A 19,784-nucleotide genomic window follows, 5' to 3' on the forward strand; every position below is an offset into this window, starting at 1 on the left:
GGGAACAAAGTATGAATAACATGGGGGATAAAGGACATCCCTGTCGAAATCTGCTTTCAGCCTTAATCCATCCTGTTAACTTTCCATTAATGATGATAGAAAATCTGGGATTTAACACACACTCCAAAATTAGTTTTGAAAACATAATAGGGAAATCAAAGTACTTTAGAACTTGTTCAAGAGTTTTCCAACTCATGGAGTCATAAGCTTGCTCCATATCCACTTTGAGAGCTACCAGTCCTTTACTCGCTTTTGAATATCTGAATTTATGAAACATTTCTTGTGCTATAAGAATGTAATCAGAAGTTGATCTACCTCTAATGAAAGCAGCTTGCTCATCCGAAATAAGCAAAGGCATAACTGGGATAAGCCTATTCAGGATAACTTTAACAACAACTTTATAAATTGAAATACAAAGGCTTATACGCCTATAATTAGAAGGTAATAGAGGATTAGAAACCTTTGGAATGAGGACCACAAGTGTATCTTTCCAATTACCATCCATGCTTCCTTGATTGAAAAATTGATTTAAAGCCATCACAAAGTCTTCTTTAATTATCTTCCAGTAAAATTTGATAAAGGAGAAGGTTACCCCATCGTTCCCTGGAGCTATATTGTTTCCCAGATTTTTTACAACATATTCAATCTCTTCCATAGTGAAGTCTTCATTCAGAGCATGTGCTTCTTCCGGCTTGAGTTTTGTTCAAAGGATTTGGCCAGTCATCCAGTTTGCAGCTTCTCTTTTTCCATTTGGAGTTAAAGAAATTTATAAAAATTTCTTCAATATTGTTCTGTTCCTCCATCACCATCCCATTATCGTTTTTTAATTTCTGAATCCTGTTACCAATCCTTCTAGCATTAGCATAACAGTGATAAAAGTTGGAATTACAATCTCCCTCATTCATCCATTTGACTTTCGCTCTTTGTTTCCACCAACTGCACAGCCTAGCCATAGTTGTATTGAGTTCAATGATTTCGGATTTCATACGCCAGCAGTCTTCTTCAAATAGCCATCCAATTTCAGCTTCCTCTGTTTGTAATTTCAGAATTTCATCCATTAAAATGCCTTTTAGATCATTGAGGTTCTTTAGTTTAGCTTTGCTCCAAAAGAACAAAGATTTGAGAGTTCTCTTGCACTTAGCATTCAGAATTTGAGCAGAATTACCACTGAAATTTTTATTCCATTCCCTCTTAACCACAGCAAATGATGTCGGATATGAAGCCCATACATCTTCAAAAATAATACTCCTCTTATGAAAACTTCTAGAATTACAAAATTTAAGAACCACAGGACTATGATCTGAGGAAATTCTAGCTGGGTGTCTCACGGTTAGTTGAGGAAAGAATCGCAAAGCAATTGAGTTAAGAAAACACCTGTCCAATCTCTCAAGGATCCGAGCACCTACGGCTTTATTGTTACACCATTTATACCTTGGTCCGATGAAATCGATCTCATGTAGATCATTATTAGCAATGAATGCTCCCATGTCTTTAGCACCTTGTGAAAGATTGAATTTTTTACCTCCTCTTTTGTCTTCTTTAGAAGTGATACAATTAAAGTCTCCTCCAACCACCATAGGTCCTCCATAGAGTAACATTCAAGAATCTCCCAAAGTTCCCTTCTTTTGCTTGTGTCTCTGCTTCCATATAGACCGAGGCCACTCTCCATTTGCAATTACTATCAATAGATAAATCACCAATAATGCATTGTGAAGTAGATCCCACCAAGGAAAAATCAACAATTTTGGAATTCCAAAGAACAATAATCCCTCCAGATAAACCAATGGAAGGAACCATATAAACTCCCAATGTTCTCCCAAAAGCTTTTTAACATTAGTTTTATCAAAACTAGAAATTTTAGTTTCAATCAAACCCACAAAAACTACATTATGCAATTTTACAATATCTTTCAAGTATAGAGCAGCACTACTCTTTTGTGCTCCTCTACAATTCCAAAACACTAAGAAATTCATTAAAGGGGACATGTGGGATCAGCTCCCTCCTTACCTTCCTTATCCAATTCCAACTTTCTACTCCTTGTGGTACTGCTAATTGGACCAAGGTCTTTCAATTGTTTTGATTTCTTTTTCTTCAAGTGGCCGGAATCATTTTCTATCACCTTGCTGTTGAATTTATCTTCATCTGATTGTTTCATAATTCCCTTCCCAGGGATCACGTTTCCGTTTGCCTTAATCCTTTATCAGTTTCCTCAATGATCTCACCTTCTTCCTCTAAGTCATGCAATACCATAAATTTCTTTCCACTAATAGGAAAATGAGAGCCAATCTTCTCAATATCTTTCTGCACTTCACAATTCACATATTTATCAGTTTCATTCATTTCTGTGGGAATTTGTTTGTCATTCAATTGAATCTCATCAGACAAATTTGTGGCCTCTTCTATGCAGGTTTCCTCGTCCTCCTTATTAAAAGAGTTTAATTTCCTCCATAAAGGTTTCTTTACCTATGTACCATTGCCTCCTCTGATAGGATTTTGAACAAATTTTCTTCCTCTGTTGACAATCATCCAAGGTCCATAGCTATCAGTGTTGTTTTGGATCATTCCTCCTTCAGATCGAGCTATTTTCGTTGTATGGATCTGACATCTTTTTAGCCTTCAAAATAGTATTAAAAAGTTTTGTAAGCTATTTTCGTTGTATGGATCTGACATCTTTATAGCTTTCCTAATTATCTTTTACATCTAAATCAAATTTTATAACAAATCTTCTTATTTTTTATCTTTTCTTGCACATTTGGATTCTATCACCAACTATTTTTACTATTAGGAGCTTTTCCCTTTGAAATTCCAAGCACATCTTTTGCAATATTCTTAATATCACAAGCTACTTTTTTCATATAATATTGGCATCCTCATGCACAGATAGAATCTTAAGATCTAAAATCTTATTCTCAAAAATACTTTTATTAATATTCTTTAAATGCCCCCATCTAATTTTAGAAAATTATTTTATTTTATTTTTTAGTTTTTTGCCCCTTTATCTTAAAGTCCAAAACTAATAATCGATGTTTGGTACATAAATTTTCACTCAAAATAACTTTACAATCTTTGCAATCTAAACGATCTAATTTTCTTATAAAAAATAATCAATCTGCGTTTTACTATATCCATTTTTATAAGTGATAAGATGCTCATCTCTTTTCTTAAATAAGGTATTAGCTATTAAGAAATTATAAGCTAAAGAAAAATTTAATATAGTTTTACCACATTCATTTATCGTTTCAAACCCATGGCCACCATAAATGCTTTTAAAATCATCTACTTCTCTACCAACATGTTCATTTAAATCTCCTCCAATAAAAACATTTTATTTAAGAGTTATATTTTGTATTAATTCTTCTAAGTCATTTCAAAATTTTAATTTTGAACTCATATCCAAATTTACTTGAGCAGCATAAGCACTTATAATATTAACACTGCTGTTGCAAGGTCCCAAGTCCTGGATGAGAAAAGTTGAGGGTTGCGTTAGGTAGTCGACAGCCAGTGTAAAACTTGTCGAATAATTATGACATGAATCCTTTAAAAAATTGCGTGTGAACTATTCAAATATCAAAAAAATTAAATTACTCACCTTTGCAAATGTATACTTATAAATTTTAACTTTATAGTTCGGCAGACATAACAAGGTGATATATACCAACATAATAATTCTCTTCTTTTTATATGATCAAAAGTGTTCACCATTAATGCTAAAGTAGTGTAATCATTAAAGATTCTAAGGTTTCATTTGGGACAACTTTTTTGTTGATTTTTAAGTAGGTTTTTAATACAATTTGTTTTTGTTTTAAAAAAATTGAATTAAAAAACTGCTTTAGAAAGTAGTAAAAAAGCTATTCCAAACGAATTCTAAATAAAAAAAAATATCAAGTAAAATGATTAGATAATTAAAAGTAATATACTAGAAGAAATAAAATCTTATTCTCCAATACTACTGATTATAAAAAGCAAGGTTTAAAATTGCGTAACTGCGCCTCGAGGCGGTTTTCGTCCGTGAGGCGAGGCGTAAGCCTCGAGGCGGTCTGAGGCGTAAGCCTCACGAACACAGAATTGCGTAAATGAAAAATTAAGAGTTTTAGCAGGAAAATAATAGCAATAGTGGAAAATAAGAAAGTAGATGCAATAAAATTAAGTCCCAAAGTACAAAATTACAAAATATTAGTTTAACAAAACTCCCAAAATACAAAAAACATATAAAATGAAATCATATCCCATCACTAAATGGGTCTTCAAGTGAATCTTCTTCGCCAATTGTATCTATGAATGTCATGTCATCATCATCATCAATATGACTCACTTTTCTCTTCCCTGTTCAATAAAAGAAAAGATCATTAGCATATTAATTAGATGAACCACTCATTATCAGGCAGACTGGCAGAGAACATATACCTTTACTTGCAGAGCTAGTAGATGTGTGTGGTGTGGTACTAGTGGATGTACCCGTTTGATCTGCTTCGCCCCTCAATACATCCACATTTAGATCTTCTACCTGTAAGTCTGATAATGGCAAATCTGCCTCATCATCTATGAACCACTCATTATCAGACGACACATTATCACACACCAACGGGTCCTCATCATCTTTCAACCCCTTATTCCTCAACCTCCTATCTCTTAACCTCTTGTTGTGCATTATGTATACGAGGGAGTTCATTCTGAGTGTAGATAGTCGATTTCTTCTCTTTGTTTGCACTTGACTATATGTACTCCAATTTCGCTCACACCCAGAAGAAGAACAAGTGAGGTCCAACACTCTCACAGCAAAACTCTGTAGCTCAGGGGTGGAATCACCAAATTGGATCCACCATTCAACTGTTTTCAAGAAAAAATATAATCAAAATTCAGAACTGAATAAAGTGTATTGCATTTACCAAATTAATTATACCTGGAGACCGTTTAGAAATGGTTGCTTTTGCTGCATTCAAATCAAAAAAGACCTCATTTTAAGTGAGTGGACCCTACCCAGAATTGTGTACGCCTCACAAGGAATTGCGCAATTGCGCCTCTGAGGCGCGCCTCAGCCCCTGTGAGGCGTACGCCTCTTGCAAGACCAAAATTGCGTAGGCTATGAGGCGTTTTTGGGAGGAATTGCGCAACGGCGCGCCTCTCATTGCGTAATTTTAAACAGAGATAAAAAGTAAATTAGAGAGATTCAAAACATGTTGCTAATTGACAAATGAGAAATAAAGCTAAGCAACTTGCATGAGATTCTCATAAATATTTAAAAAAAAAATAAATTATGCAATAATCTAATCACAAAGCCTAAGATAAAGATAATCCATTTAAAATTGAAATATATTATATAATAAATGAAATAATATGTAAAAAACTTAATGAATCTATTGAAATAGAAATAAATACAAAATTTATCAATTATACCTTTATCCATAGCTTAATGGCCCCCCGTATTGAATGGTTTGGTGAGAAATCATTGATGATATTCCTTTTTGTTTTGTGTTTTTTTTTATATGGATTAGGTTATAAATTTTACTTTGAGTAGAGCATATTGATAGAAATGGCTTGAAAAATAATGGAGTATTAGAGGCACAATAGGGTTGAGAACTCAAAATCTTTTGAAATAGATTGCATAGTAATTAAAACCACAAACTAATATGATTAAAAGCCATCGACATGCTACTTGTGACAAGAGAAACCTAAAGGGTTGGCTGGGTGACCTTGGGCAGGCCATCACTAACTATTGCATTGGTGAGACTTAGATCGTCTCCATAAAGGCCTTCTTATGTGCAATTTTTTAGTTGCATGTAGGAAGAAGGTTTTTGTTGTTTTGCCGACATAACTTGATTTGAGTAATATTGATTCAAGTAGCTGGGGTTTGCTCGGTTCAAGTCATATGAGCTCAAATTTGACCAAGTTAAGCCTTCGTTTGAGACAGTTTTAGACCACTATTTTTTCTCTGCTTTCTAGAGAATTTTGTACTAAAAAATAACTTTACAAAGCAATAAGAAAACTGTCACGACCCAACCCAACCGGAACGAATCCCATCGCGTCGAGTCACGACGGATGAATCAAGGATCTAGCTTTGGAATTTGGTTTAAGACTTTCTTCCAATAATCAGATATACAGAAAACAAAGAGCTACTATAAACATCCAAATATATAGAAAAGTTCATCCATGATTTTCTTCTTTCTTTCCTCAAAATAATCATATACATTATAGTGCATGGCTCTAAGCAGAAAGTACAGAACAAAATAGAAAAGCCATGACTGTATAAAAATCAAAGGTACAAAAAATACCTAATCTCAGATCAGATACAGAACGGCTAGTCCAACACCTCTTTCCCTTTCCCAGAATCTGAAAACCACGCAAATAATAAGGATGAGCTAACAGCTCAGCAAGACTATACTAGCCAATCAAAATTTCTAGAAACTCACATCAAAATACGCATGAAGGCTTTAAAAATATTTGTCGTACATAATTCAGATAATCGTACAAAAATCAGAATATCAGACTAAGGTCAGAGATTCATATAGAACAGAAATCAAACAGAATACCTATATTCATACAAAACAAATGAAGTAACAGAGACAGAAGAACTGAATCAAATTTATGTCACAGAATTATTCAAATCAGAATTCGAATTAAAGTTCAGAACATATTTCAGAAAACATTCAAATCACATTTCATCACAGATTTCCCTGACCCAGACAGAATCTCAAAGGATTCTGGCTCTTTATGCCTCCCTTCCCTTACACAGACAGAATCTCAAAGGATTCTGGCCCCTTATGCCTCCCTTCACTGACACAGATAGAATCTTAAAGAATTCTGGCCACTTATGCCTCCCTTTGTGCTTACAGCACCAGAACATATCAGATATACATAATTTTTAGATCAGACTTTATTTTCAGATTCCGAGACCCTGATAGAATCTCAACGGATTCTGGCCCCTTATGACTCCCTTCCCTAACACAGACAAAATCTCAAAGGATTCCGGCCCCTTATAACTCCCTTCTGACATCATTCAAACACATAAAATTATCAAATTCAGAAAAATCATATTAAATTAGAAAAATCGTCAGCGACATAACGACAGTCCACAGAAATTTCAACATAACAAATTTATAATTTCAGAAAATTACCAAATTACCACAGATAGTGTAAAACATCATTTTAAGACTTTCATTGTACTGAAGCAATATTTTTCAACATCCAGATAATTTTCTATTCCATAAAATTCTGCAGAATGCAAACTACCTGGTGAAAACTTTTCAGAAAATACTCAAAACGTGCAAAAACATCATCTCTACAATATACCAAAAGTTACGTGAAAAAAGTTTCATCGATACAAAGATGGATCACTTTTAGGCTAACGAAAATGAAAATCGAAATAAGAAATTCATCAAAAGTCATATTTTTGAAAATTGAGAAAGGCATAATGTGTCTTACCTCGAGTAGATCAACTTTCCCAACTACAGCGACGGACGAAAACGGACCAAAGTCGCCCAAAACATGGATTTCCTCTTCTTCCCTTAATTTTTCTCTCTCCTGCCCTTTTCTATTTCTTAAAAATGCCACCATTCAGATATTTATAAAACAGGATCTTCCAGGACGATGCTCGATCATCCTGGGACGATCTCCTCACTGGAAAAATTTTGTACAGACGAAAATTCATTCCGATTCTTTCGTCCCTTGACGACTTGCTCTCTAAAAAAATTTCATCCCGACGAACCTATCTTCGTCCTGGGATAAATCTCTCTGTCGCCAAATTTTAAACTGATCGTCTCGGACGATTCCACTTCGTCTGGACGAACCTGAAAGAAAAATAAAAGAAAATTGGCTTTCACAATCTTCCCACCTTCAGAACAATGTCGCCCTCGACATTCCCAAAGCAAAACTGAGTCAGAACAGATTCGGATATAACTGTCTCATATCCGACTCCTCCCAAGTAGCCTCTCTTTCTGTTCCATGTTTCCACTGAACTTTAACTATCGGAATCTGTTTACTTCTTAACTTTCTTATATCATAAGCCAAAATCTTTTCAGGCTATGCTTTATACTATAGATTCTCCTGAATCTCTATATCATTAACAGAAATTTTCTGTCCAGAATCAGATATCCATTTTCTCAAAGAGTATACATGAAACACGTTATGTATATCAGACATCTGATCAGGCAGTAACAACCTGTAAGCAGTAATACCAATCCTTTCGATGATCTCAAAAGGTCTGACATACCTTGGACTGAGCTTACTCACTCTTCCAAATCTGCTAACACCTTTCATCGGACTGACTTTGACATATACAAAGTCACCAATCTGAAATTCAACAAATATGTGCTTCTGATTGTAATACTTCTATTGTCTATCTTGTGTAGCTTTCAATTTTTCTTTAATTAGATTAATCTTCGTCACAGTATCATCTACAAAAGTTGAACCCATCACTTGTCTATCTTCCACCTTAGTTAAAATTAAAGGAGTTCTACACTTTCTGCCATACAGGGCTTCGTAGGGTGCCATACCAATGCTTGATTGATAATTATTATTATAAGCAAATTCCATCAGTGGGATATGATCTTCCCAACTGCCTCCAAAATTCAAAACACATAATCTCAGAAGATCTTCCAGTACCTGAATAGTCCTCTCAGACTGTCCATCGGTCTGCGGGTGAAAAGTCATACTGAAATGCAACTTCGTACCCAATCCTTATTGAATATCTCTTCAAAGTCTGGAAGTAAACCGTCCATCCCGATCAGATATAATCACTTTTGGCACACCATGCAATCTGACAATTTCTTTAACATAAATTTGAGCTAACTTATCCACCTGATCCGTTTGTCTGATCGGAAGAAAATGTGCAGACTTCGTCAGTCAATCGACCACCCAAATAACATCATGTCCTTGCCTCGATCTAGAAAAACCCATAGCAAAATCCATTGTCACCTCTTCCCACTTCCAATCAGGAATAGGCAACGACTGCAAAAGACCTTATGGTCGCTGATGCTCTGCCCTCACTAATTGACAGACTTCGCATTTCGAAATGAACTCCGCTATATCCTTTTTCATTTCAGGCCACCAAAATAAGCTTTTCATATCTCCGTACATCTTACCACTTCCTGGATGAATGGTATAGCCTGAATAATGAGATTCGAATCTCTTTCCTCATATCTCCAGACATAGGAACACACAGCCTATTCTTACAGAAAATAATACCAGAATAAAAAATTCATAGTTCAGGTTTCTTACTAGACTTGATCTGATCAATCAACTTTAAATATTCTGCGTCTGACTTCTGAGCTTCATGAATCTTCTCTTCCAAAGAAGACTGAATATGCATCTGAGTCAAAATACTAGAATCCGGATCAGTAGAGGAAATCACCTCCAGTTGCAATCTCTCCATGTCTCGTATCAAATACTCATCAGAAGTGAGCTGTAAACATGATAATCCAGAAGACTTCCTACTCAAGGCATCTGCCACCATATTAGCCTTACTAGGCTGATACTGAATAGTCAGATCATAGTCATTGATTAACTCAAGTCATCTTCTTTGTCTCAAATTCAGATCATTCTGAGTAAATATGTACTTCAAACTCTTATGATCTGTGAATATCTCACACCTGACGTCATACAAGTAATGACGCCAAATCTTTAAAACAAATAAAACAGCAGCCAATTCCAAATCATGCATCGGGTAATTCTTTTCATGTGGTTTCAACTATCTCGAGGCATAAGCTATTACCCGACCATGCTGCATCAGAACACAGCCCAAATCTTTAAGTGAAGCATCACTGAATATTTGAAATTCTTCCGTACCAAAGAGAAGTGCTAACACTGGAGCAGAAGTTAAACAATCCTTCAATCTCTGAAAACTAGCTTCACACTCCGGTGTCCAAACAAAAATTACTAACTTCTGAGTCAGTCTCGTTAGAGGTGCAAAAATTTGGGAAAATCCCTTCACAAATTTTTGATAATATCCAGCCATGCCTAAGAAACTACGTATCTCAAACACCGTAGTAGGCCTTGGCCAATTAGCAACTGCTTAAATTTTCTGAGGATCAATAGAAATACCTTTACCACTCACTACATGTCACATAAAAGAAATACTTTTCAACCAGAATTCGTAATTGGAGAATTTTGCATACAACTGATGCTGCCTCAAAGTCTCCAACACACTTCTCAAATGCCTGGCATGATATTCCTCGGAAGCAGAATATACCAGACTATCATCTATGAAAACGATAACAAACTGATCCAGATAATCTTTGAATACTCTATTCATCAAATCCATAAAAATAGCAGGTGCGTTAGTTACCCCAAATGGCATAACCAAAAACTCGTAGTGCCCATACTGAGTACTGAAAGCTGTTTTCATAACATCAGCTTCCCTCACCTTCACCTGATAGTAACCAGATCTCAAATCGATCTTTGAGAATACAGAAGATCCAGCAAGCTGTTCAAACAAATCATCAATCCGAGGTAATGGATACTTAGTCTTAATTGTGATTTTATTCAAATCTCTATAGTCAACACACATACGCATTGTATCGTCCTTCTTCTTCACAAATAAAACAGGTGCTCCCCAAGGCGAAACAATAGGACGAACAAATCCTTTATCAACCAACTCCTAGAGTTGAACTTTAAACTCCGCAAGTTCCTTCGGTGCCATCCTGTACGGAGCTTTAGATATCAGAGTTATCCCCGGAAATGCATCAATACAAAACTCAATATCTCTATCCGGAGGTAAACCAACTAACCCCTCAGGAAATACATCTGAAAAATCTCTTTCTACCGAGATATCAGAAATAGAACCCACATTTATATTCATATCCCGTATCGATGCCAAAAATATCATACAGCCCTTCTTCTACATTCTTCTGACTTCCAACACAGAAATCAAACAGGATGAAACACCTCTTAACCCTTAGAATACACATCTTTCACCATCCATGAACAAGCTAACTTGTTTCTTCAAACAATCAATCTAAGCCTCATACAGACTCAGCCAATTCATACCCAAAATCACATCATACGAATAAATCAGTAACAAAATCAAATAAGACTTCCACTTCTTGCTAGAAATTTTAATCTCACATAAAGAAAACTTTCGGGCTATCAATTTATTTCTAGCCGCCAAAAGAACAGAAAGCGAAACAGGTAACGAAATAGAATCCAGGTGCAAAGCATCAAAACAACACTCGAAAATAAACGAATGACTGGCTACATAATCAAACAAAATAAGATAGAAATGTTAAAAAATATAAATAGTACCTGTCACCACATCCGGATCATCTCGAGCCTGTTGCTGATTCAAACTGTACACACGTGGCTGAACTGGAGCTGGAGATACAGAACTACTAGGCTCCCTCTGATTACCACTAGGTGGTCTCCTTGCCACAGAACCCGAACTACCAACTCTACCTGATAATCCTTCAGAAATAGTATGTGCAGGAATTGCCCTCGGCCTTCTCGCCGGTCTAATAAAGCTCTCTGGTCTGGACTCAAATCGTCGATCAAATCCAGCTTGTGGACACTCTGCTATCTGATGTCCTGGCTGACCATATCTGAAACACTGAACAGTCATCCTATAACACTGGCCAAAATTTCTTCGTCCATAAGTTTGGCACACAGGTACCCCACTGACTGACCCCGAATTGGCCACACTGCCACTACCAGAAATTGTAGCAGATACTGACTGTCCACTCCTCTTGGAATATCCAGATATAAATCTATTCTTCTTCCCAGAAAAACTACTGCCAGATGCATCACCATTGAATCTCTTCCTACTAGCAGTTCACCGCTGCTGAGTAGCTATCAGATCATTCTCTATTAGTCGAGCTCTCTCCACAAGCTTAGAGAAATAAAAAATGTGAAATGGTGCCAAGGGTTGCCTCAAACTATCTCATAGTCTCCTCAGAAATCTATAGCACTTCTTCGCAGCAGTACTCACAAACTGTGGAGCATATCTGGCTAAAGCAGTAAACTCTGCCTCGTACTGCATAACTGTCTTGCTCCTCTGAACCAATCTCAGAAAAGTCTCCTGCATTTATTGTCTTGCAGAAAGGGGTACAATTCTTTGCATGTAATCAGAGAGTTCAATTTACCTTAAAATTTCTCCTCCTGCTGGCCCATCCACCAGCGTTCTACCTCACCATCCAACTGAAAAACTGCTAACGGTGCCTTTCTATCAGTAGGACATTACATGCCATCAAATGTCTTTTCCAACCTCCTTAACCAATCCTCATCTGCTCTGGGCTAAATAGTGCCCTTAAATCTCGGAGGCTTCAATCTTAGAAACATTTGTAGATGTCTATCTACATCTTCAGATCTAACAGCATAAACTCTATTCCGCATCTCGCTCATCATCTGAGCAACCAACGTAGCAAACTGTGAAACTGTATCTGAACCAACCACTGGAGCAGAACTATTCACAGGAGCTACCTGACTAGCACTCTGCCCATCAGTCATATTTGGATCTGGCGGATCCATATCACATAGAATGCAACTATGCACATGCATATAAAACAAAATAATGAAAATCCGAACAGACAGAAACTACCCCACCAGACTCACAGATTAATTCATATAGCTCTGTCTCACAATCCCATATTCCAAAACTATGCTTTGATACCACTCAAAAATATGTTAATAGTATTTTTTCATGAAATATGTAGCACTTAAGTCTATTATGGTATTAGAGGATAATTTGTTTGAGGCATTGAACACACACGAATTAAAAATTTTATCATTTTAAATTTGAGAGCATGACTTTCGATAATTTTTAAGAGAGTTGAGAAGATTCCTTAGTCTGTTAAATTATTCTAAGTCAACCATTTTTGGCTCTATAAAATGAGCATGTCATTATTTGATACAAATTTAGGAAACTAATAATTATGACAATCTGATATTATTTTAGATAATTTCTGCCATTATTTGATACAAATTTTTGTTTATTCTAAATTTCTTTTTTGATTGGATTAATTTGATTTTCACTATTTATGACAATCAACTATTAGAGACTTTGATATCACATAGAAAATAATGATAAAAAAACTTGTGTCTTGTTATGATACAAAATGGGGATACATAGTGTTGTTTATAATACTTTAATCCACACAATTTTAGGAAACTAATAAATACAATAATTTGAAAAACATTCCATAAAGTTTTCAACTAATACTACTCAAAATTTTGCTACAATCAACCACCTAAACATGCTTGTCATTTCATTCCAAATTTGTTGTTGTCCACCCGCATATCCTTTTTTTATCGTAGTTACCTAGACATTTATGCAGTCTATTATTTGTACAAATCGGTTGTTGTCAACCAACACATCTTTTTTTTTTTAATTGATACTACTTCCCATAATTCTTATCTTATTGTTGTTCTCTAACTTTCAAACTTAATATCTCCTTCATTGAATTGATGCTAACTTTCATTCTCCCAAATCTCTTGCATTATCATTCATGGTTTACTTTTATTGCCTACATTTTTTAAAGCAATAATTTTATAACCAATTGATGAAATGAGTACAAGATCAAGTTATTGTAAAGAATGACTTTTTGAAAAAAAAAATCAAAATGCACCATAAACAAAAATCAGAAAGCATCAAAGCAAGAGTTCTAATGAAAGCGGAGAAAGCTAAGAATCCTCATGTAAAGCATCTTGCTTGATGATTGGTAAACCTTATACAGTGTTAATATATTTTTTCCTATTTTTTCCCATCATAATATAGAGAATTTGAAATCTTCTATTCATTTATTTTTCTAGGCTATAAATAGTAGCATTAAACTCATAAGCGTTAGATATGAAGCAACATGAAAGTAACATGAAAACCAAATTAAATAGGTTGACCCTTATGATTTGATCCAAAAGGTGGTAATATCCCATAATAATACTACATCACTATCCCCTTCTCTTGCCTTAATGATGTGAAAGAAAGAAAGAGGTGAGGTCTCTGATATGGTTACATGGTAAGAGTTTGTATTATACTTGCAGGTCAAGGTAGCGCATGTGATGTGACAAAGGAGTAGCCGGCAAGCATATTATGTGATTGGGCATTGTGATATCTAAAGAGTTTGCTTGCAAGCATCTGGGTCATGACCGTGGAATGATTAAAAAAGGCCAACTATGTGTCTATCAATACACATGAAGGATACTGATTCACTTTATGAAAGATAAGAATGATCATGCTAATTTATTGCTTAGGGAATATGGAGTGATTGGTTATGAAATATGCATATGCACTGTCTACTTATATGGTTGCAAATGATGTGACATGATCTACATGCTTTTCATAAATGAGTGATATGACATGATATAATTAAGAACATGAATATGTCATGGCATACATGATTTCAAAGTTCCCACTCATATCTTTGAAGCTACTTTTACAAAGGGTTGACAAAACTCTTGCTATCAATGGTCCACTTGAACTTGACTTTTACATTTCATCATAACTCATACAAAGAAAAAAAAATTACTAATATTTGGTGCAACATATTACTTAAGCTTTATTCATTAAACTATTAATATATGTAATGCAATGATCATAATTCACATGTTCTAATATCTATTTGTAACTCTACTTCCAATAATGTGCTTTTTTAACTTCCCACACCTACATCTAGCAAGTGTGGCCAAAATCAGAACATAATAGAACAGTGTCACTTAACTTCCCACACTTTCTTTCAGTAAGTGAGGTTAGAATCCCTCCCACATTCACACTAAGTAGATGGTGCAATAACATAACATATATGACTCTTGTAATATATGAGAGAGTGCAATTTCTCATCTATTGAAATATCTCCAAAACCATGCTATGAATAGTGCCAATGCAAATATAATAGGAACTAAATTGTAAATGCAATGTAGTACACAATTAATGCATGAATTGTCTGTAAATGATCATATTGCTTGTCTCACATAATACTCATTGATCTTTTCCTATTCAAATTCCAACTTCAGAAAGATATTCGTATGAATATTTTAAGATTTTTATATAACTATTGCAAATGCCAGAAAGACCTCAATTGAGTTGTATACTAAGAAATTTGTGTAGAAAAATAAATATCCGGCAAAAGTTTGATTTCATATAGTCAAAACGTTCAGAATAAAGCGTATGACAACATATTAAAAGTTAAGTGGTAAGAAATATCATAAAATTAGAGAAAAATATATTTGTATTCATAACATTGTACACAATCATTGGAATTAAAGTAAAAGATAGGAATTAAGAAGTCTACCTTGTACTCTACAATATCTAGAACAAGTTCGACGAAAGAAACTAGAGCTTTAGCTACTAAATACCCTCACTTTCCTTCTATTTCTTGATCTTTTCCCTCTTTTCTCCTTTCTTCTCAAGCAAGGTGGCTGGGAAATGGTGAGGTTAACAAATAGTTTAAGATATTTTTTTATTTTAAAAATCACTCATCTGACCCAACCTCGCAACCTTAGCCTCCTTGGTGCCGCAACGCTCCTAGAGAATCTTCAATATTCTTCCAAAATATTTTCATTTGAACATCGCGCGACAGTGGCATCACCCGACGCCACAACGCACATTGAATCCCTTTCCCTCACCTAAGAACTTAATGTTGCGGTGCCACTCATCTCAGCATTGTAATGCTCCAGAGCTATTTTGATGACTTCAAATTTCATTTATACAATCTAATTCTTGACTTATTCAAGGCTTCCTTAAATACTTTACGGCTTATAATTGGAAATCAAATCAAAATTGACAATCATTAACATAAGTTACCTAGATTTTGACTTTGTGGATATTACGTTAATAATCCATAACAATGATGATCATGCTCATTAATGGTGGCCGATGGGTAGCAATCTTTGAGAGCAATTGATGTTGTCAGATATTGTTAAATTGCAAGTTCATTTTTAATTAAAAGTTGATGTGCAAACTAACCATGCGAGTTCATGCCTAATTAATTAGGATTATTATAACATTTAAAGAGTCATATTTATAAGCTAAATGAGCATTCTATCCGATTGACACCAATGTTTTAATCATTTGTTACTATGGTCATAAAACTATTTGTAAAACTTAATAACATCAACTGAATTAGAGGGTAAATGAATCAAACTTGAGCAAACTTGCTATGTGTTCGTATTTGGCTCATTTGATTTTATATTTATTCTAAATACGCTAATGTTGAAAATTATTTTAATTATTTGTGTTTGACTCGTTTAAATTCAACCTACAGCTGATTTTTTTCTTCTTGAAAGTTGCATGTTGTTTGGCTATATAGCAAAAGGAATCAAAAAGATCATTATGGTTATATAAACCTCTCGTCTTTCAACAAAAAAAAAAAAATCACTTTCATCATTTCTCCCAACAACAAAAGAGTACAAAAATTTGCAGTTAGTTTCTTTCGATGTAAACTAATCAAGTAGTCATCCATTTTCAGATAAAAAATCAGATCACTGAGCGCATAGCCGCATACCCAAGAGAGAGATTTTACTCACCCCTCTGAAGTTGGGGGGTCATGCTCCAAAAACTCCTCCACAGTCGGAGGAAACCCAATCGCCCCGAAGGCATCATCGTCATCATCGCCATCATCGCCCCCACGGCTCGCCTCCATTGATACAGCTTTTGCAAGAAGAAGATGCGCGAGTCTTGCCGGCTCTCTCCTTTCCCGCCGGTAGTGCTCGATCCAACCATCAAGCCTCCCCATTTCTTTCTCGCAAATCGGCCCCTTGACTCCTACCACTCTTCGATAAAACTCCCCTCCGCTGCAATGGCAAGAGCCCAACCCACCGCCTCCTTCTTCGCCGTCGGCTGATAGGCCCAGAAGACTGATGAGGCGATCAATTTCATCATCTTCTTCTTCATATTTGAATTCTTCTTTCTGGGCTGCCAGTGGCGGAGCCGGGTCGTATACCATTGGCGGGATTGAGAGGAACTCCGGCGCAGGGCCGCTGCTTTCGTCGAGGGCGGAAGGTTTGAAGGAAGCGGGTTGGGGTTTGGGCGAGGAGAGGTACAAAGGGGATCCGAAGGATATTGGCGAGGGGGGTGTCGCGAAGGAAATGGATTCTTTCTCGGAAGCCAATCTCTTCTCGACCTGCAAGATTTGGGGAGGAAGAATTAAGGTCTTTTTAGAAAAGTATACTGGAATGAAGATTAAAACAAGCGAATGTTTTTATAACCCGATTCAGCGAGGAGAAGAAGCAGTCGTGAGGAGAGATGGGCCGCATCGGAACCTTGCACGGAGAGGAATGGCGGCGCCCCTTCACAAGCAAGGGCCTTTTGGGTGCGGAGTGCGGACGTAGTTCTGTGTATGCAAATAAGTAGTTTCGCGCCACGTGGGGCCCACCTTGACCCCACCGTAATGAGGAGAGCGTGTGCTCTGTTCACCCGATAACACGAACCATCCGAACTACTTCAAAAAATGCGCGGTACCCATATCTTCGAGAACATCTGAAACGTCGCTTCCTTCTTTCTTTTTCGGGCGATTTGCTAGACTACAGTCCATCTTCCACAAGGAGAAGTTGCAGGTTGTATTTTTCGAACGAAGCCACTTCATCTTCTACGCTAAGCCTGCTGAGCTTCATCGTGGCAATGTGAAAGGTTTGATTTTCTTGAGTTTTATGCATTTTTCGATAATTTTGAGCTTTTAGGGTTTAGTTTGAATGATGTTGTGAATGCCATTTGCCCGTTAAATTGTGTGACAAAATGTACCGCTCGGTATTGTTGGGTACCGGTCGGTACCGCTGCGTTATCCGAATGTGTACCCAGCGGCACCTTCCAGATTAAGCTTGGATATTTCTGTAAGCATTCTAAGTTCTATAAGTCCTTGTAGATATAGGGTTTGTTGTTAGAGTTTATTCTTGATTTTACCGCATTCCATGGACTCTCGTCGGTAGCGAGTTGTATTGTAATTTTTTTCCTGGTTTCGCTCGATACCACTCGGTACCTCTAGGTACTATTCGGTACCTCTAGGTACCGAATTGTATCCATAGGTAACGACCGGTTCGTAGATGTACCAAACTGGAATTAAATTTATCCTAATCAATAACGCAGGGATATGTGCCGAAGATTAGTTTCCGTTGCAGAACCTCAACCTTCAGAGAAGTATGTGATCATTTAGTGGAAATATTTGGCGAGAACCTCGTTGAGAGTTTGAAGCAATATAATCTGCATCATTTTCTTTTTATGCCACGTCTAGTGCAGAATGTGCCGTTGGTTTACAAGTTGTTGTCCTGCTGGGATAGTAAGAAACAATGCTTTCTCATTAAGGATCAGATTTTACAATTCACTGCCGATGAAGTTGCTATGATTTTAGGATTACCAAACAGAGGAAACAACTTTGAAATTGGTAGTGCTAGAATAACAGGTAAATCAGCCAATGATATTAGGAAGGAGGTGATTAGTTTGGATGAATCTACAAAAATGCCCGATGTTTTGAAGAAATTCATCATTTTTTTGCTGTCAAACTTATTTTTTCCTCTGCACAACTATCGAACACCAGCCTCTGTCATCAGTGTGGCTCGAAATGTTGAGAAATTTTTATCGTACAATTGGCCGGATTCAATCAGAGAATTCCTTGTTGCTGACTTTAACGCCATTGCAAAAAAGATGAAGAAAGGACAGCCACTCGGTTACCTGAATGGATTTGTTCATATTATAATTGTGAGTGCTTCGAATTTAAATTGTTTTGTATTAAATTGTTAGATATATTTTACGTTGATTTTCTTATGTATTAGTTCAGATCTGGTTTCTTGAACATTATACACTCCACGAACCATTGAACTCGAAGGCAAGACCAAGGTTTCTCCGCTGGGGATCCGATGTAGTTTATAACGACGCAGATGCATCTAGTTTATTAGATGGTCTTGAAGTTGGTCATTTATTAACTTCTTTTGATGCTATAACAACTGAGGAGAGGGCTTTATTAGCAAACACTCCAAAACAGACCCCACAGACTTCACCAGACAAAGTTCCTAACAAAGATCTCATCTTGCACACACCTCATGAACATCTTCATACACCCCCAACATCTCCTACACCCCAGAGTCCTCTAAGGCAAAGCACCCCGCCCCCAAGCCCAGTTCGGCCGCCCCCTAGCCCAATCAGTCCTGTTGGACCAAGCACTCAAACACCTCCTATGTCACATACCCAGCAGCAGCAGCAGCAGCAACATACTCCCCCACCTGAAGGACAACAGGAATATATAGGTGATTATGTACAGAAGCTTTTAGATCAAAATAGATTTTTAAGAAGTAGGTTAATAACCTTGGAGACAACAATGTCTCTGAATGAAAGAAGAATGGAGGCTCTTGAACATTATGTTTTTGAGCAGAGGGAGATGAATAAGAGATTGGAAGCAATGGAGATGTTCTTATCTGCTAACTTCCCTTCATTCAACTCCTCAACTGCAGCAGTTCATGTTCAATCTTCATCTAGGACTATCAGTAATGAAATGAAGAAGGCTGAGTGTGCAGAGGTTATTGCTGAATATATGTTTGAAGACACCCAGCCAATAAAGGATTTTGTTGCCAAACCTGAAACAAGCAGCTCAGGCATAGCCAAACGTGTGAGACATCGGGCTGACCGTAGAGCTAAGGAGGTTAAGACACCATACACCAAGGGTGAACATAAGAGGAAGGTGTTAAAAAAAGCTGCTGCTAGGCCCTCCCCAGTTAAGTTAGAACTTACAAAAGCTGTGATTGAAGTTGATAGTCAAAGATCACCTGCACCAAGGCCAGCTCCTACCAAAATAGAATATCCTGGTCGACAAATGATAAGCGACGATATGAGGATATTTATCGACGCTTGCCTAGAGAAATATACTGATATGTAAGTATGT

At 36.5% G+C, this 19,784-nt stretch overlaps 3 protein-coding genes across 5 annotated transcripts in view; 1 reads left to right on the plus strand and 2 right to left on the minus strand.

Moving 5' to 3' along the window:
* Positions 1-294: 294 nt before the first annotated feature.
* Positions 295-17,235, minus strand: LOC110110768. Of its 3 annotated transcripts, none has more exons than XM_020842394.2 (3): positions 17,125-17,235; positions 16,444-17,039; positions 295-1,678 (listed from the first exon to the last, which is right to left on the minus strand). In XM_020842394.2, exons 1-3 carry the CDS (start codon positions 17,170-17,172, stop codon positions 1,555-1,557), a joined length of 768 nt encoding a protein of 255 aa, XP_020698053.1. In that variant the 5' UTR covers positions 17,173-17,235; the 3' UTR covers positions 295-1,554. The 3 variants fall into 3 exon arrangements, with proteins under 3 accessions (XP_020698053.1, XP_028551684.1, XP_028551685.1); XM_028695851.1 differs by lacking the exon at positions 295-1,678 and adding an exon at positions 2,449-2,614; XM_028695852.1 differs by lacking the exon at positions 295-1,678 and adding an exon at positions 4,809-4,827.
* LOC110110771 lies at positions 666-1,487 on the minus strand. Its single transcript, XM_020842397.1, has one exon. The coding sequence runs from the start codon at positions 1,485-1,487 to the stop codon at positions 666-668; it is 822 nt and encodes a 273-aa protein (XP_020698056.1).
* Positions 17,236-18,130: 895 nt separating the features above from the next.
* The window catches only part of LOC114579895, a 2,488-nt gene continuing 834 nt past the window's right edge, over positions 18,131-19,784 (plus strand). Inside the window, exons 1-2 of the mRNA XM_028695846.1 lie at positions 18,131-18,607; positions 18,675-19,774. Coding sequence (XP_028551679.1) covers positions 18,131-18,607; positions 18,675-19,774 — 1,577 coding nt within the window. The remainder of the gene's footprint in view (positions 18,608-18,674; positions 19,775-19,784) is intronic.

Source organism: Dendrobium catenatum, unplaced genomic scaffold (assembly GCF_001605985.2).
Source record: "Dendrobium catenatum unplaced genomic scaffold, ASM160598v2 fragScaff_scaffold_697, whole genome shotgun sequence".
NCBI lineage: Eukaryota > Viridiplantae > Streptophyta > Magnoliopsida > Asparagales > Orchidaceae > Dendrobium > Dendrobium catenatum.

Coding starts and splice junctions, on each gene's coding strand:
- LOC110110768 (XM_028695851.1), bottom strand. CDS start 17,172: ATGCGGCCCATCTCTCCTCACGACTGCTTCTTCTCCTCGCTGAATCGG. Junction 17,040..17,124: donor TCTTCTCCTCGCTGAATCGG/GTTATAAAAACA, acceptor CAAATCTTGCAG/GTCGAGAAGAGATTGGCTTC. Junction 2,615..16,443: donor GACCCCCCAACTTCAGAGGG/GTGAGTAAAATC, acceptor ACTATTTTGAAG/GCTAAAAAGATGTCAGATCC.
- LOC110110771 (XM_020842397.1), bottom strand. CDS start 1,487: ATGGGAGCATTCATTGCTAATAATGATCTACATGAGATCGATTTCATC.